General features: G+C 42.0%; 1 protein-coding gene across 2 annotated transcripts in view; it reads left to right on the forward strand.

Moving 5' to 3' along the window:
• GRID1 (glutamate ionotropic receptor delta type subunit 1) overlaps positions 1-25,504 on the forward strand; it is an 842,873-nt gene that overhangs the window by 751,104 nt on the left and 66,265 nt on the right. For both annotated transcript variants that reach the window (XM_029061433.1, XM_029061434.2), the window contains exons 10-12: positions 334-531; positions 3,238-3,562; positions 4,928-5,066. In XM_029061433.1, the coding sequence (XP_028917266.1) occupies positions 334-531; positions 3,238-3,562; positions 4,928-5,066 (662 nt within the window). The remainder of the gene's footprint in view (positions 1-333; positions 532-3,237; positions 3,563-4,927; positions 5,067-25,504) is intronic.

The raw sequence follows: 25,504 nt of genomic DNA on the forward strand, positions 1-25,504 counted from the left end.
TCCTATATCTGCCCTGGTGTTTAGCACAGTGCTTAGCCCAGTAAATGCTTAATAAATGTTATTATTATCATCATCATAATTATTATCCTTATCATCATTATTAGAATGCAGTAAGTAGTCTTCATGGAAACTGCCTGATATGCAACAATATTAGATATATACAAATTGGTTGAAAAATGGATTGAGATCCTTGCATAACAAGGCAAGCACCAGAAAATTCAAATCATTTTTTTCATAACTATAAAAAATGACAGGAATCAGAACCATAGTTTGAAAAATCCTAAAAAGAACCAAAGTTGCTTTAATGTCAGCCTAACCTTGTTTTGTTCTCAGGAAGAACCTTTTGTGATGGTGGCAGAGAACATTCTTGGGCAGCCTAAACGTTATAAGGGGTTCTCCATTGATGTCTTGGATGCACTATCCAAAACACTGGGTTTCAAATATGAGATTTATCAAGCTCCTGATGGCAAATATGGACACCAACTCCACAATACATCTTGGAATGGAATGATTGGAGAACTCATCAACAAGGTAGGCCCTTCCAATGGGGTGTGGAGAGTGAGTATGCTCAATGAGGGCAAGAATACTGCTTCTAATGAAGTCACTCACCCGACATTGCTTGTTTCTCTTTAATCATAGTTGGTTTTCAGAGGAGGTTTGGGAGGAACACACCAGATGCATCCTTTACGAACTGGAAGAGTACAGTGGTAGTTCAAAGTTTATCAGTTAAAAAACTATAGAGATAAAAAAAGCACCAGTAAAATCATTCTTTAGGTAGCAATGGCCTTCCACAAATGACATCTTTGAATTCGGTATTGATGAGTCAGTCAACTGCTCTCTGGGTGTACATTGGGACTCCTGGGACTCTGAAAATCCAGGGGATAAGTTAATGTACTCGAGGAATATTTTGCTAAAAGCTATTCCTGGGGACTGAAAAAATTTGTGGGCCTCAAAAGTACACTGTGACCTTTTAGGAATTAAAGGTCATTGGAGTAGCTGTTCCATTATAACGGGAAATCAACTTGTCTCCAAGAAATGAGGCGCTGGGTAGTAGTTTGTGCCATGTAATAATGGCTATACACAATGACTCTGTCCCACCACCTACATTAGGGTGCTCTTTGGAAAACTTTGTCCCATTTTGACATGGACTGCAGGCTTTTGTGCCTTGACAGAAAGATATTTTAAATTCTCTAGGAGATGCTATTAAAACTCTTTCTAAGAAAACCTTGATGCTTCTCAAAGAACAAGTTGTAAAGAAGAAAGTGTGAGTCAGGAGGAGGCCACTGAAGAAAGGAAATTCTTAAAGTGTGGATCCAGGAGTCTGGAAGACTGAGATATGAATGCAATGTGAGGTTGCTTTTAAAACTCTTTCCAAGAAAACCTTGCTGACTCTCAAAGAATAAGTGGTAAAGAAGAAAATGTGTGTCAGAAGGAGGCCACTGAAGAAAGGAAATCCTGGAAGTGTGGATCCAGGAGTCTGGAAGACTGAGATATGAATGCAATGTGGGGTAGGCTCAGGTAGAAAGGCAGGGGAATAGGATTATTACTGTAACTTTCAGAGGAGCTAGTTGTCTTTGTCTAGTTGGAAAACTACTACTTCTAGAGCAAATAAAAAGATGTTTGGCAACATCTGGGTTGGCATGAGTCAGAAATAATAGAGATAAAATGAGACAGGTCAGGTAGCTGTAAAAGTGAAGGAAATACATCTGGAGAGGTTTATTTGGTAGTTCTATAAACTTTCATCCATTTGGTTCAGAAAAGTGCTTAACATCTCCGCATGACCCTGTGGAAAGAGCCAGGAGATCTAGGTTATAATCCTAGTTCCACTCTTCACTTGTTATGGGACCTTGAACAAGTCATTTAACTTCTATGTGCCTCAGTTTCCTCATCAGTAAAATGGGATTCAGTACCTGTTCTCCCCACACTTCCCATGAGCCCCATGTGTGATAGGTTCTGGGTCCTATCTGATTATTTTCTATCTCTCCCACTGCTGACCACAGTACTTGGAACAAAGTAAGCACTTAACAAATAAGACTACTCTTACTGTTAGAACTGGATCAAACCACTCTAACACTGGATTTCCAAGAAGATGTAGCCCTGGCAGGAATATCCTCATATTTTTTCTGGATTTGGTTCAGCTAGAGACAATGGGAGAGAATCCTGATATAGGATTCTGTATCTTAAACAGCAAAGTCCAGGTCTAAAGTCTGTGATACCTCCAAAGTTCAGATGCAGATCTTTCAAGAAAGGCGCTTAAAACCAAAGGGCATCGAACTTTTCCCATCTTGTCTGGAAGTTTTATTCTCTTCAGTGAATAACTTGCCTTGGAATGTGGCTGAGAGTTTTGACTGGGGGCTCTGTTCTGATATCCAGACAGGTATAGTAGCTCTTCTTGTAATTTGGAGTGATTCAGAACTACATGTCTATCAGCAGTTTCTCCTTTCCTGCAAAAATATATTTTCTCCTCTTTCCTTAGGCAACTTGAATTAAAAATTCAAATCAAATCCTTTAAAGCATTTTATCTTTCAAAGGGCAGCCAACTAAAATTAAACCTTCCTTGAAAAGAGAATTTGGGGAAATTTTGTGCTGAGTGGCGATTATTTCCATTCTAAAAGCACGTAGACACAATTCACTTTAGATGCAGAACTATAAATTGTAGGTTTTTCTCCCAAAAGAAGAGATTCAGGGCTGGAATTCAATTAGTGAAGATCCATGGGGCAATAGTGAAGAATTTTTCAAACCTGGCATTGGCTGACCTTAGTCATGTCTTCATGTCAGTAATGAGATTCCCTTGCTTCCTTTGGGCCATTCTCATCAACTTCTTCTTCCTTTACCTCCCCAGGCTGTAGAACTGCAGGCACCCTCCTGATTCCACCTCTTCCTTGAAGTGGGCAGTCCCCAGTTCCCAGCACTAACAGGACAGACTCATTGGTGGTGGCTCCAGTTAGAGCCTGGCCTGTTGCCTCACCTTCTGCTACTGCCCACCACCCTGACTTTAACAGTTATCACCAGTTCTAAGACCTAAGGAGAGGATCATGGCATGTCCTTCAGGAAGAAATAGTTGGATGTTAATTGCCCACTGTGGCCAAATTTTCCTTCTGATATTTTGATCTGGTTAAACTAGGCTTAAATTCTCCACCAGTCTAATAGGTGCTGAGGAACGTGACTTGACTTTCAGCTCAGATGATCCGATCTGCATGTAGGACTCTAACCTCTTGGCTTTTATATTCCTTTCAGAGAGCAGACATGGCCATCTCGGCTATCACTATAACTCCTGAACGTGAAAGTGTGGTGGATTTTAGCAAGCGGTACATGGACTATTCGGTGGGAATTCTCATCAAGAAGCCAGAGGAGAAAATCAACATCTTCTCTCTCTTTGCTCCCTTTGATTTTGCCGTCTGGGCCTGCATCGCGGCTGCTATCCCTGTGGTTGGTGTCTTGATATTTGTACTAAACCGGATCCAGGCAGTCAGAGCCCAGAATTCTTCCCAGCCCAACCCATCTGCATCCTCCACGCTTCACAGCGCCATATGGATTGTGTATGGAGCCTTTGTCCAGCAAGGTACTTTTCAGGGAATCTCGATCAATGCCACAAACTGAGTTCATTTTTGGCTTCTCCACTCTTAGCAGTTTCATTCTAGAAACCTCAAAAAAAAAACAAACCTGAAGGACTATCTGCTCCCCATTTCAGAACATGCTGCACTAGAATGAGCAGAATAAAATGTGAACTACTGCAAGCAGGGAAAACCATGATAGTTTCCCCTCAAAGAAGTTTGGTTTTTGTTTTTCCTACTCATCTTTCTGAATTTGATCATTTTCCCCTTCCCCTATATCAGTTGAAAACCTTTCCTTCTGGGAAAAACTTTTCTTTAATTTTTCCTTCAAATAGCAAGAGCACTGGCTTGAGAGTGAGAGAACGGGGGTTCTAACACAGACACCACCACTTGTCTGCTGTGCGACCTTGGGCAAGCCACTTCTCTGTGCCTCAGTTACCTCATCTGTAAAATGAGGATTAAGACTGTGAGTCCCACGTGGGACAACCTGATTAGCTTGTATATGCCTCACATATAGAACAGTGCCTGGCATGTAGTAAGCCCTTAACAAATACAATTATTACTATTATCATTGTAAGTAAAGATATTTTGCAATAATATAAAAGGTAGATCTAACATTCTGGAGATGTTGCAGGTTGTGCTCATGCATTTGGAGAGTCTTTTGGGGGTACCCGTTGGGTTGTAGACTCATAAAACATTGGCTGAAAATAAATTGCCATGCTGCTAATGTAAAACTTGGCCCCTTGCCTGGTCAAGGTGGAGACTCAGTGGGTTACAGAAAAGGAAAATGCTGTGAAAACCTTTCTTAAACTGCCTCCTCAGGGACCCAGGTGAAGTAATTGACCTCCTAGCGGTGGCATTTGACTAAAAGTCAAGCAAAATAGTTTGAGAAAAACCTAAAAAGAATAATCAAGCGCAGATTGACTTAATAAAGTAATACATGCATAAAATGCTATCATGCTTGAAAAGTCCAAAAAAACTCCAAAACCACACAAACCATAGTCTATGTGGTAATCCAATACTTGCACAAGTTCCGAAATTCAAATTGTCAGTGCCAAAATTTGATAATGTGAAGTCAACTTGTAAAGTTCCAAACACTGGTTTTGTTTTCCTTCTACCAATCTGAGGCTGTTGTCCAAGAACGTATTTTCATTTTAGTGGCATTTTATGGGAAAATGTCTCAAGTAGCTTTGTTCCCGGTTGGGTGCCCACCCCTCTCTAGAAAATAGAGCCGTGTGATATTAGGGTATCAGCTCCCTTTTAAGTATTTGAGCAATGCCAATGGAATAGCCAGTGGCAACATTTCTGGTTGTTCAAACTGGAGCGGGTCCAGCTGAAAATATCTAAGACTTCAGTTTCTGTGCATCTCTTAGGAGACGAGTCATCTTCAAATTCCGTTGCTATGCGAATTGTGATGGGGAGTTGGTGGCTCTTCACGCTGATTGTGTGTTCATCCTACACGGCTAACCTCGCTGCCTTTCTCACGGTGTCCCGGATGGATAATCCTATAAGGTAAGGACATGTCCTCTGCCCAAGCATGACTTTGGGATTGCAGATTTTCTCACCTTTGGGCCCCAAGCATGACAGACCTGCATGCGCAGACACAGACACACACTCTGTCCCTCCCCCGTGACCCTCCCACTGGGCAGGCCTAGGCGACTGAATGTTTTTGTGTCTTTGTGTTTGCTGGCCCAAAGTCAGGGGCCAGCAGAGCCCCAGGCAAGTGGCAGAGCTGAGAGAATAATCATTCCACTAGGCCACACTGCCTCTCTCAGGGAGAGATTTCCATCCTGCACACAAGGTAGTGAGTCTTGGCCACCAAAGGTCTCTGCTCTCAGCATGCTCAGAGCTCATCTGCCAGGGGATAAAAGCTGCTCCCACAGGCATCCACAGCATGAGTAAGATCATTGTGGGGAGGGAATGTGTCTGTTTATTGTACCCTCCCAAGCACTTAGTACAGTCACATTTTCCAAAATTCTCACTATTTTTGTTCCCAAATTTTAAGGGGATTTGATTAGGCAGACTCCTTTTGTGGGGCTGGAATAGAAGAGAATCTTGTCCTTAGGGGAAGAAAAAACAAGTCTTCTGATTTTAGGAAGTGTCCACCCTTCACAACTAACTCATTTGCATTAATCAGCATTCTTAACTTTCTAACATGGAAGCTGAAGCTGGGTCTGCTTGGGTATGCCTATGGATAATTCTACAAAAGACCTTAGCTAAAAGAGCTCTATGAAAAGTTGAGGGGCTTTTCTACCTTGGAGAAGCAGCATGGTTCAGTGGAAAGAGCCCGGGTTTGGGAGTCAGAGGTCATGGGTTCTAATCCTGGCTCCGCCACTTGTTTGCTGTATGACTTTGGGCAAGTCACTTCACTTCTCTGTGCCTCAGGTACCTCATCTGTAAAATGGGGAGTAGGACTGTGAGCTCCATGTGGAACAACCTGATCAATTTGTATCCCTCTCAGCACTTAGAACAGTGCTTTGCACATAGTAAGCGCTTAACAAATACTAGCATTACTATTATCCTGATTATTTTCCAACCCAACACTAATTCACCAATTACTTGACTCTTTCCTACAGTTGGTACAAACTGTGGCATTTGGAAGGGAGATTTTCTACTAAAATTATGTTATATTAATTATTCTGGAACCACATAACCCGGTATCATCCCAGACCTGCCTGAATCCTGTCATCAGCACATCTGCCTTCCAGACAGATTTAGTTCCAGGTGTTTGCACCTCCCTCCTGTGCTATCCTATTACTAATTGCTGCCCTGGTCATCTTGGGGAGAAACAAAACAAAACAAGAAAACAAAGATTCAGCCAAACCAGTAAGAAAATAGAAGGAATAGTTTCAGGTAGCACCTACAGTGATATTAATATGAGAGCTTTTGCCTACAAGTTTGACTAGCATAGTAAGGCAAAAAGTTCAAGTCAGTCAATCAGGGGCATTCACTGAGCACTTACTGTGTGCAGAGCATTGTACTAAGTTCTTGGGGGAGTACAATGCAATAGAGTTAGCAGTCAAGTTCCTTGCACACAGTGAGCTTTCAGTCTAGAGTGAAGAGCAAGAGGGAGAAGAGTGACCAGTGTGAGAAATTGTCCACATGCTAAAAAGAATAACCCCCCAAACCTGTTCTCTAATTAGGACTTTAGCATATCATAAATAGAATAATAATAATTATTATTACTGTATTTGTTAAGCACTTACTTTGGGCCAGACACTGTAATAAGCACTGGGGTGGATGTAAGCAAATTTGGTTGGACACAGTCCCTGTCCCATGTGGGGCTCAGGGCTCACAGTCTCAAACCCCATTTTACAGATGAGGGAACAGAGGCACAGAGAAGTGACTTGCCCAAGGTCACATAGCAGACAAGTGGTAGAGCTGGGATTAGAACTCACAGTCTTCTGACTCCCAGGCCCGTGCTCTGTCCACTGTGCCAAGCTGCTTCCCAATGTCCAGTATTATTTGTTCAATTTCCTCCCAATCCAGATGGATTCAAGCTTGCCTCTAGACTGTAAGCTCCTCCTCTAAACTATAGGTTTGTTGTGGGCTGGGTATGTGGCTACCACCTCTGTTATACTGTACTCTCTCAAGTGTTATACTGTACTCTCTCAAGTGCTTAGTACAGTGATAGGCACATAGTAAGTACTCAGTAAATATGATTGATTGACTTAATGAAGATACTGTCTCATAAAATAATGTTGGCATTTTTGACCTCAAACAAACCGGGTTTGTTGCTTTATATAAAAGAAAAGGTCTAATTCAAGTCACACCTTCACTTACATTATGGTGGTTCAAGATTTTTATTTCAAATAAATGATGATTTGAGCCTGTTAACAACTCTAAGGAATCAAGCATTTATTGGACATATTCATTTTTCTTTCTTTCTGGGTGTTTCATCCATCAGATAAATGGCTAACAACTTAACTGGGCTCTTTATTTTCCAGGCTTGTGAATTGAATCAGTAAGGTTGGTATGTTGTCAGTTTCAGCGGTAGAAAGCAAAGGCAAATGGTGCTGTAATTAGTTAACCTAGTTTTATAGGCAAAGAAAAATGGTTTCCTTGCAGTCTTCCCATTTATTTCAACAGAAATGTTAGTTATTTCTTTGATAGCCCAAGTTGAATTAAAAGTCACTGCAAAGCCTCTTAAATTGTGAAAAAATGTAAAACAATCATTTTCCCAGACTAAAATGAACAACAGAGTTTGTTTTCAGGCTTTAATATTCACATTCATGTTCTTTTCCTTAGTGATAGATTGATATTTTACTCATCTTCAGAAATGCTGAATAAAATCCAGTAACACTGGAAAGAGCGGGTAATGGATTGAAATAGGATGAAGGCAGTTGAGGGGCTTTGACAACTGTAGCTCAGTGTATACTAGGGTATATTTGAGCACAGATCTGATAGTACAGTACAAAATGCTTCAATCAAGTACCTGCCCAATTAGAATCTGATTGGAACAAAATGCCTTAGAGTGATAAATCTTTTACAGAAAGCTATGTTGTCCAATGTAATAAATAGATGCTCCAAGCCATCACCTTCCCTAAGGCCAACCACCCATGAAGTAATATTAGTAGCATTTACTGAGGAGTTACTATGTATGGATCACTATACTAAGCACTGAGAAAGATGAAATTTTCCACCTAGACCTTCAACATAGGAACAGCCACGTGTACTCTGTATGGGATAGGGACTGTGTCTAATAATAATAATTATGGTGTTTGTTAAGTGCGTACTGTGGGCCAAGTAAGACACAATTCCTGTCCCACATGAGACTCACAGTCTAAATTTAATCCCCACTTTATAGATGTGGAGGTGATTTAGTAGTAAGGTGACTTGCCCAGGGTCACACAAAAAGCAAATGGCAGAGTCCCCACTAGACTGTGAGCCCTTTGTGGGCAGGTATTGTCTCTCTTTATTGCTGTATTGTACTTTCCAAGCACTTACTACAGTGCTCTGCACACAGTATGCACGCAATAAATATGACAATGAATCAATGAAGCATTAGGATTAAAATCTAGGTCCTCTGATTCCTAGGCCCAGGCTCTTTCCACTAGGCCCCTCTTTCCCATATGATTAGTTTATATTTTCCACAGAGCTTAGCAAAATGCCTGACACAGTTAATTGCTTAATAAATAGCATAATTAATAAAAATAACAATGAATTGGAGTCCTGATGCAGCCAGTTAAAATTAGTGATAGAGTCATGGTACAAGTCTGATTAGATGGGACAGAGAAACTCCTAGGCTTTGGGATGCGGAACAGGGCTTCAGATCTGAAAGGTCCAAGTCCCCTCTTGAAGAGAAAAATCCAGGGAGCAGGAAAAAAAGGGAATCCATATGGAAGAGCATCTAGAGGGAGAAAGGCAGATGGGTTGGTAATAGAAGAGGAATGGGGGAGAATTGGGGATACAGTGTAAGGATAGCCCCAGGTCCGCAAAGGACTTGCAACTTGGAAATCCCAGTTTCACATAAAAAACTATGAAATTCTTGACCCACTGGCCATCCACTGCATCAAGACTTCTCCCATGAGTTACTTTAACTGTTGCTGAGAAACAAGTTGGACAGTTTCCCTCCTTTATCCTCCCTTCCTCTCTTGTTTCTGTTTCCCTCTCTCTGTTCAGTACCTCTTGATAAAACCCCCAGGACATGGAATGAAAGGTTGCCTGCAGCGTTGTCTTGCATGTGAATCGTAAAGCTTTACGAAATGAGAAATCTACCAAACTCCTAGCAATGTGAAGTCAACCATGCTCCACAGCTGTGGCATTCTAGATCATCATGCAGGTGTACAAATAGCAACTGCACTGTGAGAGTCATCAGTTCATGAAATCTGAGGTCACAGAAAGGGCAAGGCTGTTCGCAGTCTAGTCTGATGATGATGGCCGACTCAGAGGCCAGGTCTGTCAGGACCAAGCATGTCTTGGGTGGTCAGTTTTTGAGGACGAACCTAATGTTCAGTCCCAGCTCAATCAATCAATCAATCAACTTTTTCTGAGTGTTTACTGTGTGCAGAGCACTTTACTAAGCACTGGGGAGAATATAATACAATAGAGCTGGTAGTCACGATCCCTGCCCACAAGGTGCTTATATCCTGCCGGGGAAGACAGATATTAATGGGACAGTGGGGACTGTGCAGGCCCAATCCAAAGTAACCCCGTTGAGCTCAAGACTTGGAGTCCTGTCTCCATTCCTTCTCTATGAATCAAATATTAGTTCCTCTGGCCCAATTATCAGAGAGATTTTAAGCATTTCCACCTTGAATACCTCACCGAGGCTGGCATCAGAGAAGACTTTAGGGGCCAGTCAGATGAGCAGCAGGGTGAGGGTAGAGAGCTGAACACCCAACCAGTGGGTTTCTGCAGCCAGTTTGCAGGTTGGGCGGGAGTCAGAGCAGCCACCACAACTGCCCAGACCCCCAGGGTAAGTAAGGGCGGGGAGTCACCTGCAACCCACTCCCTCTTCTCCGTTTTGTTCCAGTCTCTTCGGCCAACCCAAATCCCATCCATCTCTTCCTGTATTAACCCTGTCCTGCATCACTATCACAGGATGGGCAAGGGGACTGACTATGTACTCCTCTGCCTGTATATAGGCAGCCACCATGATGAGTCCCCCAATTCCCTCAGTTTATCAGAGCTGACCTTTAGGTGTCACCAGGTATCAGCATCAAAGTTATGGTTCTGACGAGGTAAGAGGCACAGCAGATCAGACATGGGGTGGGTAGGACATGGGGTGGGTAGGGGTGGATGGTCTTTGTTTTTCAGGCTGATATAGTAGTCGTGCAGGTCTTTGGCTGAGGCACAGTGAGCTCGGACAGTCACTGCACCCCAGTCCTACTGAAAGAAGAAACCTAAGAGGGTTACATTTTCCAATTAAATGACCCTAGCTGTAACAGCCTCCTTAATGACCTTCTTAGTTCTAGTTTCTCTGTTCTGCAGCCTCTCTTACATCCAGCTACCTATGCCAAATTTCTAAAATACCCACCGAAAACAATTCTCTCCTCTTTCCCATGTTGCCTCCTTAATTAAAGCAAAAAATCTCTTTATCTTCAGCTTCAGGACTCTCTATCACCTATCTCCCTCTTACCCATCCTCTCTTCTCCTGTTACAATGCAGCTTTTTCATTTTGCTTCTCCCAAGCAATCTTCTATTCCTCAGTTTCAACTCTCCCTCTTTCAACCCATTCCTCTTTCCCCCACTCCTGATTCTTTTAAAGTTCTTTAGAGTGCATCTTTTCCTCTCCTTCAAAACCCTCCAAGAATAATTTCCCCTCAGGTTCCAAATCATGCCATCAAACAGCCACTTTGTCACTCATATAGCTATAGCTATATTCATTTGTTATTGATATTCACTTACTTGTGGTTTATCACTGGATTCTAATGTTTCACAAACAATTTGCTCCTGCAATTCTTCCCCATGAATTTATGAGCCCTTTGAGGACAGAGATTGTGTCCATTACTTCTGAACACAGTAAGCACTCAATGAATTCCATTGATTTATTGATTGACTGAGGAAAGAGGGGGCTAGATTACTTTCCAGGCAAATTTTCAAAAGTAGAAACCCTAATGCAATCATTATGCCTGTATGGGCTAATGTGAGACCAAGGTCACTGCTCTGCACAAAGTAGTTGTTCAGTACAGTACTTGGCACCCAATAGGCACTCAATAAAATGCAGTGCGCATAAACCCTTGGTAAAGCACTTTTTACAACAAAGGTACTCAGTACAGCACTCTCTGTACAGTAGACCACAGTGTCAAGCTGTGCACACTTTAGGGGCTCAATTAACACTGGTGATGATGATAATGGTGATGATAACTTAAATGGACTGAATTGTTGAAAAGAGTATTAATAGCAAATCCCTGTATACTTAACTGGTAATTAAGTGAAATATCTTTAGCCTCAATAAGTGGAACTGAGCATTTTTTTTAAAAAAATTTCTATGAAGTTGCCCCTTGCAGACTGACCCCTGAGGCATAGAAGTTTGGAACCAAAACACATCTCCAGGGTGCTGGGATAGTGCAAACACTTTTAATTAAGAGTTAGAGTTTAGGAGCAGACAGGATGGGCTGGAGGAAAGGGCAAGAAAAGAGCAGCAGAGAAGCAGATAGTTTCAATCATAGTAATATCCTTGTAATCGGTCCTTTTACAAAATCTGTGCTGCCTGACTCAATTCTCAAAGAAGTAAAATTTAAATCACAATGTCTCCAAACCATTTGAATATTTGGAAAAATATTCAGGGGTGGAGATTTTCTTCTATGTTTCTCCCTCTCCCTCTCTGTTGGGAGTCTACTACACCAATGAAACCCCTTAGGTCTAACCTGATTTATTTTGCTGTTTATCTAGTTCTGTGTTCTTTGGAAGTGGAGAAAATGGTGATCATTTCCCACCTTATAATAGCCCTTCAAACGTTCGAAGGTAGTTATTAAATCATCCCTTTCAGCCTTTGCTTTTCTAGACTAAATAATCCTTTCATCTGTAATGTCTTTTCATACATCCCCTTTACAAAAGAGGAAAGAAACAGATGCCTCGTCTCGCCTTCCCACTAATTAAGAGTATGAAAAATGAAGACCTCATTTACTGGCTCTATTTCTAAATCAGGGAAGGTTTTCCTCCTGTTTTCCTCACATCTTCTTAAGAGCCTTGGAATCAGTGCAAATGCAGATACTGCCGCTGGAAAGACAGATACTACCTTGGACCTTGACCTCTTCATCAGCCAGCCAATCAACTGGAGCACATTATCATCATCAGCAACAGTATTGACAGAATACCAACTGTGTGCAGAGCACTGTACTAGGGACATTGGGTGCAGTCAGTCTAAGGTAGAAGATATGATCCTGGCTCTCAAGGACTTTACAATCCAATGAGTACCACAAGGCAGTATCAATCGACAAAAATAACACTTGAGAGAGTGAGAATGGCAATACATTATAAACGAGAGAAATAGCAGGGTGTAGTGGAAAGAGTATGGTTTGGGGAGCTGAAGGACCTCATTCTACTCCCAGATATGGCACTGGCTTGCTGTGTGATTTTGGGCAATCCATCAATCAATTATGTTTACTGAGCACTTGCTGAATGCAGAGCACCATACTAAGTGTTTGGGAGAGTACAACAGAGTTGGTAGACCTGTTCCCTGCTCACAAGGAGCTTACCGTCTAGAGGGGGAGGCAAACATTGATATAAATAAATTTTGGATATGTACCTAAGTGCTGCGGGGCTAAGGATGGGGTGAATATTAAATGCCCAAAGGGAACAGATCCAAATGCAGAAGGGAGAGGGAGTTGGGGAAAGAGGGCTTAATCGAGGATGGCCTTGGAAAGTTACCTAACCTTTTGTGCCTCAGTTTCCCCATTGCAAAAGGAGGGTAATATACCTGCTTTTCCCTACCTCATAAGGATGTTGTAAAAAGAAGGAAAAAAAAGGTTTAACTGATGTGAAAGAAATAAAAGTTCTATTTTAAATCAAAGTTGAATTTACTAATATCATTACCAATAACAAATACATGAAAAGAACTAATAGGCAAGTACTAAAGCGAATGATCAGATGGCATGACTGGGAAATTGGTGAATTAATCTGGAAAGGCCACGTGGAGGAGAGGGATTATTAGAAGGACTTTGAACAGGAGAGAGAGAGGTGGTTTAACAAAGAAATGAAGAGGTTCACAGCACACTGCCCTGGGTTCTTGAGCTGCACAACTCTGAAAGGATAGGCAGATCTCATGGAGAAATATCCAGGGAATTGCAATTGTTGGCCATCATAGCAACTGGAGAGAGTTGGGCCAAAGCAAAAAATCTATCTTCTTAATTGGCCGGGAGACCGGAGGCAACTTTTAGTGGATGTGTGATTATGGCATAATAACAAATAGATGACCAGAAAATCCCAAAGGTGAATTACTTGATTGAGGTGGAAGAGTCTAGTTACAACCAATTACTATACATGAAATGATTTGGGTAACAGTTCTTATTTGTCATCTTGAGTTCCTTTGGGCTGTGGCAAAGTGCAATAGTATAAATATTTTTCACACTCAGAAAAGATGCCTCTGACACTGAAATTTACTGGATGGTCTTGGTGGGTCTGAAGAGCCCAATGGGAGACCCATAGACTCTACTACCTCATAAATACTCAGACATCGTTTGAATCCTTTGTTGTGCTGCCTTGTTGTGCATTAGTAACCAGAAATGAGGAATATATTTGCCTGCTCTGCTGTGGGGTAGATAATGTAGAATATAGCCAGTGGGAAAGCAATGTCATTATGATCTAGAGTAAATGGCATTGTGGGTCTAAATTATGAATTGGGCAACTTACTGGGACCACTAGCATTCTGGGGAATGAGAAGCAAGGATGAAGTGGGCTGTTTGACTTGAGGCAAATAAGGATCAATCTAGTATCTGTCCCACTAGGCAACATGGATGGCCATCTCTAGAGCTGCTGGTTCTGAGAAAACAAGCAGTTACTAAAGGAACAAAAAGCCATAGTAATAATATTTTCATCCTTTCCTTTTTTTCATTTCAAATTGTGTGGGCACCAGAATATAAAGAGTTTTGCTTGCCAAGACTCTATTTTATCAAAATAATTTCGACCTTTCAAAGACAGAAATGCTTACCTGAGTTGAACAAATAATGAGTGGGACTGTGCTTCTATTAGAACTCTAAATATAATTTATCTTTCCATCCTTTACGCCTCCACACCTACAGGAATCTGCATAAAGAATTCACGTGACTTTCCAAGATAGACCTCTTGAATTATAGAAAATTCTAAGTCCCATATATGTCACCAACCCTAATTCCTTGTAGTGGCATGGGAGATAGTATTTTTCACACATTTAATGTCTTCTTTGGGAGATATTGCATTCTCTTTGTAAACCACATGCCTAGAGTGTAAAGTGATGACTTTTAAAAATCAAGATATCGATTGTCCCCTTTAGCCAGAAGTTCATAGGTGACTTCTCTTCCTCCCAATTGTACAAACAGACTCTGATTGTTTGGAATGGGGCCATAGCAGTTAGAACCAGCAAGAGCAGAGGTGTATGGCAGGGAGGCAGGTTGATTTATAAATGTATGGACTTGAAACATCAGGAGAAATCTGCTGATGAGTATGTTTAGATATTTGACTTTGAGCAAAGTTGGAATTTGCGAGCAATGGACTTTTAGTAGTTAATTTTGAAAATTTGTTTCTCAGCTGTTTGTAACAGCTATTTGTCATTAGTTAAATATATTTGAATATGGTGAACAGGCCAAAGTAATTGTATTCACATAGTTTTGTCCCCCTGGATTTGTGAAGGCTGAAGTTAGGTATGAAAAAAGACAGTCCTTTGAATACATGGAACATTTTGTTAGGATAATTTCTGAAAGTGTTTTTCTTCTTGTTTGTTCTCGTGCATGCTTTTCTGTGTGACTCAGGAGAAATGATAGAAAAGAGCAGAAAAGAGACATGCCCAGTGGAATATGTTATAGCTCTATTTGTCTAGCTGTACAGCTGCTGTTATAATCCTCCATTTGAGTCCACTGAAAATATTTTTTTAAAAAGACAAGTGATGATTATGGCAGCAGTTCAAGCAGAACAACCTTTAAAGTTTCAAGGGTCTCATATCTAAGGTGAGTCCCAGGATTTATTTTGTCTGGCAAGGAATAATCCACCCCAGGTACTCAGTAACAAAAATTAATCTGATCTTGGTCATGATGGAGCAAAACAGCCAGATCAACAAATTCACCTGAGGTTTAATTATACTGACCATAAACTATTACAATCTGTGAACTGTGAGGAGTTTTTCTGCCTGCCTCTTTCAGCTTCCTGATAAAATGGAAGTATTCATTTTAGACTGGATGTTTTTGCCTTGGGCAGCCAGAGTATCCAGAAATCAAAGAAAAGTAGTAGTGCCTTCCCAAAGTTATTACCACGAGTTGAGTACCAGAAAACCTTCTGAATAGTAGCATTCACCTTTCACTCTTGTGGAGCTGCTGCCAGTTGTAGAAAGTTTATCTTTCAAAGAACAAAGAGCAATCTAATTTTGGAAAATCCCTTATAGATTCTACTCCTTAACAGAGCATATTACAAATACACTATTGCACATATTATTATCATTATTATTTTATTTGTTAATCACTTACTATGTTTCGAGGAATGGTTCTAAGCACTGGGGTAGAAGCAAGTTAATCAGGTGGGACACAGTCCTTGTCTACGAAGGAGAGAGAACAGGTATTGAATCCCCATTTTACAGTTAAGGAAACTGAGGAACAAGGAAGTTAAGTGATTTGCCCATGGTCACGCAGCAAGCAATTGGCAGAGTTAGGATTAGAACTCAGGTCCCCTGCTTCCCAGGCCCATGCTCTTTCCACTAGGCTATGGTGCTATGTAACTGCCGGTATTCTCTCAGTGACCTCTCATCATTTGGTTTGATTATAGAATTTTAGAGCTAGAGGAGAAATGAGAGAGCACCTGGTCCTCAGGCAAGAGAGTAGCTAATCCATGGAGAGCTGAGCTTCCATTCTTTCACTGAAAATTTCCAAGAGTGGTGACTGAGTATCGCCTCTTTCTTTATGGTGTCCTTCCTTCCAGAGAGCCACAGAGCCAGAAGCCAACCTCAACTATGGTGTGTGATCACCAAGATTCTACCTCTTGCCCTTCCTCTTGGAAATAATGCTCTGCAGATGCTCCTCAGAACACTCTAATAGCCTCTTCTTGTTCCACATTTTGCCTACATCATTTTCCTTTTAAAACTCTAATTTAATTGGAGTCGGTTGCTCCCATCTGCCCATTATTGTGGGCGGAATTAGTTTGGTGCAGCTACTGAATGCATCTTATGCAAATACAAAGAGAAGGAGTGGCTACTTCCCCCTTACAGAGATGAGATAGAAAATACAGGCATATATTGGATGATTTATAACCTTACACATCTTCCTGACACTTGTGGATATGTTAATCACCTCCAAAACCTTCTAATGGAAAGAGAATACACACTAAATTCCATTCAAGGCAGGAAAGAACATACCATAGCCTTTGCAATGTGGAAGTGTGGAAGCTAAAGCGAAATAATATGTGATGCTGTGGCAAGTGATGGTGAGAATGTAACCCTTCAGGCTGGACCTCCCAGGAAGGAGCAAAATCAGGCTCTTGTTCTGAAATCAGAGATTCTGGAAAGCTGTGAGAACAATAGTTCTGTTTCAGTCAAGGGGAAAATATATTATTCCTACTAATTTACTAATAGGAATAGAAGATTTTCCCTTGAGACCCCAAGGAGAGGACACTATGCAGAAATCTCCTCTCCCAAATTTTACCTCATTTAGACACAGATGAACATTTGTGGGTGTACAGACCTACAGGCCATCCCTCTCACCACCTATGGAAAGAAAGGGAAAAGACACCGATTCCTTCCTCAGTTTTCTCTTCTTCTGTCTTTAAGCTGAAGGAGGAGGGATACATCTGGTGCTCAAAGAACCTGAGGCCTCAGCCTTGCTCTGTGGACTGATATTGATACCCAAGAAAGGATGAATGATGGATGAAGGAACTGAGCTGAATTCAGGACTGTCCCAACTGGACTCTCTTAATGAATAGGGTAGTAGACTGCCATTTAGAAAGCTTAGATTCACCTTTATGTGGAACTGAATCAAGCTTTAGGCAAGTCACAAAGTAACGATGGAAGATGTAGAATCGCTGGGCCTGTACCATCGGACCCCCGCCAGGAGCTCATGCCACATGTATCTCATAGTTGAGGAAAGATGGTGGGCCAAACTAATGTCCATTGAAACAGACAAAGACCCGAGGGAGGACTTCCCAGTGTTATGACTAATATATCAACCTGGCATTTCTGGAACAACCTGTGCAATCACACTGGATGCTCAGAGCTCAATATGATCCAGTGTGGCAACTGTGGTCTTGATGCCAGCTTCCTGGGGAGACCAGTTGCCAGAAGGACCCCATGCCAGGAACGGGCAGGTGCATTGATCATGTTCAATGTTGGAATAACACGTTGATGCTGGGAAGGAACACAAGCTAAATGGTTCATTTACTCAGCGAGGCAGTGGCCCTAATTTTGGGTACCAAGCACCTGGCATATATACTGGGGCGATGCATCTATCCAACTGTAAGATAGGTAAGGTAAGGTCAGAGAGGACAGAAACCTGTGGAGGAGAAGCTCCAAAACGTCATCTGATCTTGTTTGATGTTGATCTGGATTTGGGATTAATCCAGACTGGGGCCTTAGGGTCCTTCTAGCCTTTGAGGTTTGAGTGGAAGTGTTCAGAAAAGTCATCCTAGAGGTATCTTGGACTGGCCAAGCAGTCAGAATGAGTTGTTTGGATTCTTAGAGCAGAGGAAAGGTGGTGTTGCCTGGTTCCCTCTAGTTATACATAAATTTATTTTGCCTTCTCTAAGGTAATCATTAACCTCCTTTTTGCTAATTCCAGTAAGCTTCTATTTTATCCTAATCCTCTTTGATCTCTCACCTTCCTTCAACACTGTGGATCACCCGCTTCTCCTGGAAACACTATCTAACCTTGACTCCATTGACACTGGCCTCCCTTGTTTCTCCTTCTTTTTTCCCTGTATTTGTTAAGCACCGATTATGTGCCAGGCACTATACTAGGTGCTGGGGTAGATACAAGCTAATCAGATTGGACACAGACCGTGTCCTGAATGGGGATCACAGTCTCTGTCCCCATTTTACAGATGAGGTAACTGAGGCACAGAGAAGTTAAGTGACTTGTCCAAGGTCACACAGGAGACAGGTGACAGAGCTGGTATTAGAACCCAGGTCCTCCTGACTCCCAGGCTCATGATCTATCTATTAGGTCATGCTCCTTCTCCTCCTATCTCTCTGGTCATTTCTTCTCAGCATCTTTTGTGGGCTTCTCCTTTGCCTCCCACCTTCTAACTGTGAGAGTCCCTAGGCAGATAATTCATAAATTTACATTTCCAGTCCCACATTTCCTCCTGCTTTCAGGACACCTCTGCTTGGTTGTCCCATCAATCCCTCATACTTAACAGGCAAAAATAGAACTCCTCTTTTTCCCACCCAAACCCAGTCTTCCTATCACTTTAGTTAACTCCACAATCTTCCGTGTCTCACAAGCCCATAATCTTGGCATCATCCTTGTTATTAGTAGTAATATTAATAATAATAACTGTGGTATTTGTTCAGCGCTATGTGCCAGGCACTGTACTAATCCTTGGGGTGAATACAAGCATATCAGGTTGGACAATTAGTCCCTGTCCCACATGGAAAACAGCATGGTGCAGTGGATAGAGCATGGGCCTGGGAGTCAGGAGGTCATGGGTCCTAATTCCGGCTCCTCCATTTGTCTGCTGTGTGACCTTAGGCAAGTCACTTAACTTCTCTGAGCCTCAGTTACCTCATCTATAAAATGGGGATTAGGACTGTGAGCCCCATGTGGGACATCCTGACTACCTTGTATCTACCCCAGTGCTTAGAGTAGTGCTTGACACATAGTAAGCGCTTAACAAATACAATAATTATTATCATCATTATTATTAATTCCCATTTTATAAATGAAGGAACTGAGGCATAGATAATTTAATTGACTTGCCCAGAGTCACACAGCAGACAAGTGGTGGAGCTTGGTTTAGAATCCAGGTCCTTCTGACTCCCAAGCCCTTGCTCTATCCACTAAGCCATCCTATCTTATCTCCTTGTTTTCCTACAGTAACCCAACCTGCACACTTCACATTTCTAACACCATAGCTCACTATACCTCTATCCTTAGCTCATCCCTGTCCTCAGCCCCACAGCACTAATGTATACATCAGTAATTCATGTTGACATCAGTAATTCATGTTGACATGTCTTCCCTTCTAGATTCTAAACTCCTAGTGGGCAGAAAACGGGTCTCCGAACTCTTTTGTAATGTACTGCCACAAGCATTTAGTACAGTGCTCTGGATACAGAAAGAATTCAATAAATGCCATTGATTAATTAATTGATTGATTTACAAAGGGGAGAAAATAGAATTACTAATCCCAGAATCCCTTTTTCCTTCACAGCCCTCCTTCATTAAAATAATGGTATTTGTTAAGCACTTACTATGTGCAAGGCACTGTACTAAGCGCTGTGGGAGATACAAGCAAGTTGGGTTGGATGCAGTCCCTGTCCTGCATAGGGCTCATAGTCTCATACTCCATTTTACAGATTTTACATTTTACATTATACAGATTTTAGAGAAGCAGTGTGGCTCAGTGGAAAGAGCCCGGGCCTGGGAGTCAGAGGTCATGAGTTCGAATCCTGGATCTGCCACTTGTCTGGTGTGTGACTGTGGGCAAGTCACTTCACTTCTCTGTGCCTCAGTTACCTCATCTGTCAAATGGGCATTAACTGTGAGCCTCACGTGCGACAACCTGATTACCTTGTATCTACCCCAGTGCTTAGAACAGTGCTCTGCACATAGTAAGCGCTTAACAAATACCGACATTATTATTTTAAAGATGAGGTAACTGAGGCACAGAGAAGTGAAGTGGCTTATCTAAGGTCACACAACAGACAAATGGAGGAGCGGGGATTAGAACTCATGACCTGATTCCCAGGCCCATGTTCTATCCACTACACCATGCTGCTTCCCCTTCATTATCCAATCTGAGCACAATCGGGAGGAAAAATAAAAACTGTAATGAAAAGAAAAGAGCAATGACAATATTCTAAGACATCTAGTTGAGTTTATCTGGATGAGTAGGGCAAGGAGACAGGGAACAGAGACGACTTGGGACTCAATTCATTTACCTTCAGACATTTTACCTAGACTTCTGCTCCAAGTGTCTTTCCCATCCACTCTCTGTTCCACTCTCACTTTCTCCCCTGACACTAGACCTTGTATCTTCAACTTTCTTGGCCCCACCTGTGGCCCTAGTCCATAGAAAAATCCAGCTTCTATTCTTGATGCTGCTGCTCCATGTCTCTGGCTACTAAGATGCCAGGGGCTAGTGGAAAGAATGGTTTCTCTGTTTCAATGTTGATTATATAAATACAGATGCAATGGGATCCAGATGACCAACAAGGAGGAGGAAGGCAGAGCACAACAGTGCAGCATGATTCAGCTGGATCTGCTTTCTACCTACAGGAGCATGCATTTTCCCATAAGACAAAGATGAGACTTTTGTCCAGGCAGGTTTACCTAGTATATTTAGGTGGGTTCCTAGACAAGCAGCCTCTGCATCCATTGGCCGGACAAGACCCCCACCAATCAGGTCCTGTCATGCAGTCAGTTCATCAGTATTTAGGAAATACTCTAGCAGAGCACACCAGAGGAATGAACTACAGCAAGATATCCAAGCAGCTGCTCTATGGTCAGCTGAAAATCACAAATTGGGAGCTGGCAAGGCTACAGCAACAGCCTATGTGGTACTCTGAAGAGGAGTTGCTTTCCTTGAATGGAGCTGTGGGATGATCAGAACACTCAGAAACAGTCTCTATACAATGACAGGCCTTACAAGCAGCATGTGCTCAGTGCACACACACACACATGCACACACACACACACACACACACACACACACAGTCCTCTAGACTGTAAGCTCATTGTGGACAGGGAATGTGTCTGTTTATTGTTGTATTATACTCTCCCAAACACCTAGAACAGTGTTCTGAACACAGTAAGTGCTAAATAAATAAATACGATTGAATGAAAACAAATCTTCATTCATGGAAATTTTGGAATGGAACACTGGCCTGAATTCATCTTTTTGGCTCTTCCCCCTCCCAACCTACATCTTCCTCATCTCTCTCCAACCCATGTTCATTCATTCATTCAGTCATATTTATTAAGCACGTACTGTGTGCTGAGCCCTGTACAAAGTGTTTGGAAGAGTACAATACAACAATAAACAGACACATTCCCTGCCCCAAACAAGCTTACAGTCTAGAGGGACCCATGTGGATATGGTCTCACTTTTCAAAGCCCTCAATATCTTACCTTCAGATGTGCCCCTTTCAAAATCAAACACAAGCACGTATGCATATGTGTTTTGCATATATGTGACTATTAAAGATCTCTTTGAAAGTTTTTTTCACTTTTAAAAGAAAAGAAAGGAAAATGGAATTGAAAAAAAAATTAATTTCCCCAATTTGTGGGACTTTTACAAAAAACAAAGCTTTAAACCATGTGCCAGTCACCCAGGCATACCTCATCTCTCTTGCCCTAGTTGGTGCTTGTGATATACATTTCCATCTAGTCTAGCAGAAAGGTGTGTTTTTGCATTTCAGACATCGTCTTGAGAACTCACAATTTCCTGCTCTCTGTGCCAGTTTCATTAACATCCTCTGGGGTCAGTTATGACAAAATGAGGTCACCGGGTGACAGGCATCTACACATGAAAGGAGTAAAAAAGGTGTTCTATGCCATTTTTCTTCTTGAATTTATTATTAATCTTGTCATTGGATAATCCCTGTGCCCTGGGCTCCAGGAGGCTTATGGGAGATAGCTGGAGGGAAGGTGTTGAAAGGAAGTTCAGCAGAGAGTTTAAAATCACATCTGCATAAATAATAGAGATGACTTGTTATTTTTATTATAGGTGAGAGCATGTGAAAGCCACCAGGTGTGTTTGACTCTGACTTATAATCTTCATTCCAACTTTAGGATATGTTTGATTTAGGTAAAGTGACTGAACCCTGCTGCTGGGATTGGGTTGTTGAGAAGCAGCATCTGCAGTTTTTCCTTTAATTAATATTGCATGGATTAGAATCTCTTCCTTTAATTAACACATTAACCTTTGGGGACCGGTGAGGAGGAAGCAAAATAGAATGACTCTTTTAAAACACAGTCCAGAGTGGCTCTTCCAGGCCTACTAAGATGCTTTGGTGGGATCCCAATCTGGCAGGAGACTGGGGACTGCTGGTTTACCAGGACATTCCACTCCAGAATTTAGCTGTGCCTGACCTTCTTCCAGAAGGAAATCCAGAATGCTGAAGGGAAAACTCCTCCTGCCATTACCTGCCATTTAGTGCTCTGTTGTTTTAGGAGAAACTTGGGTGTGCCTACACAGGGGAGAGTGAACAAGAGTAGGCCTATCCTTCCTCTGGGGAAGACTCTGGGGACTATCCTGAATCCCCCATGATGACAGAGTAGAGAGGCAGGGGCTGGTCTGGAGAATAGAAGCCAATCCCATCTGCCAATAAGGAAACCATGCAGCCTCCAGAGTTCTTGAAAGAGGAGATGAGGTGGGATGGATAGTTTACTGAGTCCAAAATTTGTGGATCGTAATTACACGGAGCACTCCTCATGAGCATTAGGTTGGCACTCATAATAGCTTTAACTGAGACAAACTCAGGCCAAAAAAAGGGGGATTTACTCTAGAAAAATTCCTTTCACAAATAATCCTGCCTGCTTCTAGTTTAGTTAATATGCCCAATCGGGTAATCCCAGCAAGCACTGAAACTGTTCATCAGTGTTCATCATTGTTAAAGAACAAGACAAGCCTAGCTGGCTTCCCAGGAAGACTGAATGGTTGCATTATTGCTCTCCAATGCTAAACAGTTACTACAAGTTTGAATGGCATAGACAAATAATACGTTCTTGAGTGTTTCTGAAAACTGAATATCAGCATAGATAGTCACTCTGTATCCTTTGGTTTAGGATTGTAGCTCTAAAGGAAGGAAAGGCCTAGGTTTAGCATGCTAAAAGATGCATGTTTGATGCGGAGGTGGATGGTCAACCACTGGAGGTTCTTGAGGATGACCAGCATAGCACGTTGCTATCCAAAAGGAAGTGGATCCCTGAACAAAAGCTTCAGGAGGTACGAGAGACAAGGCAAAAAAAGGAGGTAGAACCAGGAGCTGCGGGTACTAAACATAACAATACATTTATTATGTGTACATTGTGTCTGGGACTGTGGCTCCTGTTTTTCTTTTTCAGTCACAAATGAACTCATAGGTGAACTTCCACATCAGGAGTCTCTTCAAATATGAAGGACAACTACAAGATCACTGTGGGCAGGGAAAATGGCTACCAACTCATTAGAGTATACTCTTCCAAGAGTTTAGTACTGTGATCTGCACACAATAAATGTTCAATAAATACGATTGATTAATTGATTGATATAGTTAAATGGCAGCCAGTGGGTTGAAATCCTTATCGTTTCTTATCTTATCTTTTCTTCCTTCAAATTACCCAAGCAGCAGAGAAGGAATAGTGGGGCAAAGAGGAAGGATGTTCATTCATTCATTCAATCATTCAATTATATTTATTGAGCACTTACTATGAGCACAGAACTGTATTAAGCACTTGGGAAAGTACAACAGCAAACAGACACATTTCCTGCCCACAACAAGCTCACAGTTCAACCATTTTCCTGTGGCCAATCCAGGAGGATTTGCTGAGAAAATGATATATTTTGCCTTATTATTGCCAGAAGAGGATTGTGATGTTACTACCATGGCCAGGCCATTTCTGGTTTCTTTGGTTAGCGGGACTAAAACCACAGAGGGGTAAAGTTTTCAACAAGAACTCATTTCCTAACAAATGTGCCTGTAAATAGATAGGAAAGTGGCAAGGAATTGGCATATACATATAGGACTATCTTTAAATAAAACTCAGGAAAACTCAGTTCCTCTAACTAGACAGGTAGCTTTTTCTGTAAATGCCTTCTTTGGCCAGACTTGTTTTAAATCCCCTATCTTTCAGCTATAATAAGGATGCTTATTTGATTTGGGGATTTTCATTATGGCCTTTTATCCCAGAGCTATGGGGTGGGGAAATGTACAACCTCTGGACATGCATAGATATTTATTCACTTTTGTTTAAAAGGCTATTAATTATTGGGGCCTGCCTTACTCAGACCTGAGTCTCCTAGCATCCTGTTTCCTGCTTCCTTGGTATCAAAGCCTCAAGGGTCTCTGTTGCCTAAGCTGCTGGCATTTAGACCAGTGGGCTTTTAATTGATTGAGGTTTGCTCTTTACAAACGCTACATCAAGCCAGCTGAAAGGCCCATCGGGTATCACAAAATGAGATTCTTTTTCTTGGGAAACAGACGTGCAGAATTTGACAATATGGCTTTGCTGAGGCTTGAAGGACTCGACAGATTAAGTTAGCTACTGCTGGTCTAGTCCCCCAAACAACTGCCAGCTGCCTAATTCCACAAAGCAGTGATTCCCCAGACCCTGTGCATTATAAGTCTGCCTTGCTCACCGATCCTGCTGGTAGTAGACTAACCTGAAGCTGCATTCCATTTTCACAGGTGTTGTGGCTCACCTTCTCTGCTGCTAATTCAGTGAGGCGGGAGACACCTCGAACACTGGATTTCCATCACTGGGTTTACCTAATGGCTGGACAGAGTGTGGCTCAGTGGAAAGAGCACAGGCTTTGGGGTCAGAGATCATGAGTTTGAATCCCGGCTCTGCCACTTGTCAGCTGTGTGACTGTGGGCAAGTCACTTCACTTCTCTGTGCCTCAGTTACCTCATCTGTAAAATGGGGATTAAGACTGTGAGCCCCATGTGGGACAACCTGATTCCCCTATGTCTACCCCAGCGCTTAGAACAGTGCTCTGCACATAGTAAGCACTTAACAAATACCAACATTATTATTAGAGACCAGCCAGTACCATCAGGGAGATCTTCTGCATCCCCATTATGATTCCAGGGTTTACTGGGGCTTCTGCAGGAAATACAGGGGCAAAAAGCCTAGCCTAGGTTTTGCTTCTTGTTCAGGATCACTTTCTTTTGTGGGGTTGGATCAACTCTTTGGTCCTCCAAGAGTTTTACCGTGATCTAGGTATAACTCTTCCCCCACTGGGACTCCAAGGCCAGAGAAACCATATAGCTTAGTGGAAAGACCACAGAACTAGGACTGAGGACACTTGGATTCCAATCCTGGTTTCCCCCCTTGCCTGCTGCGTGAAACGTGAGCAAATCACTTAATTCAGTTCCCTCATCAGTAAAATAGGGATTAATAATAGTAATAATAATGTTGGTATTTGTTAAGTGCTCACTATGTGTCAAGAACTGTTCTAAGCACTGGGGT

Source organism: Ornithorhynchus anatinus, chromosome 3 (genome assembly GCF_004115215.2).
Source record: "Ornithorhynchus anatinus isolate Pmale09 chromosome 3, mOrnAna1.pri.v4, whole genome shotgun sequence".
Classification (NCBI taxonomy): domain Eukaryota; kingdom Metazoa; phylum Chordata; class Mammalia; order Monotremata; family Ornithorhynchidae; genus Ornithorhynchus; species Ornithorhynchus anatinus.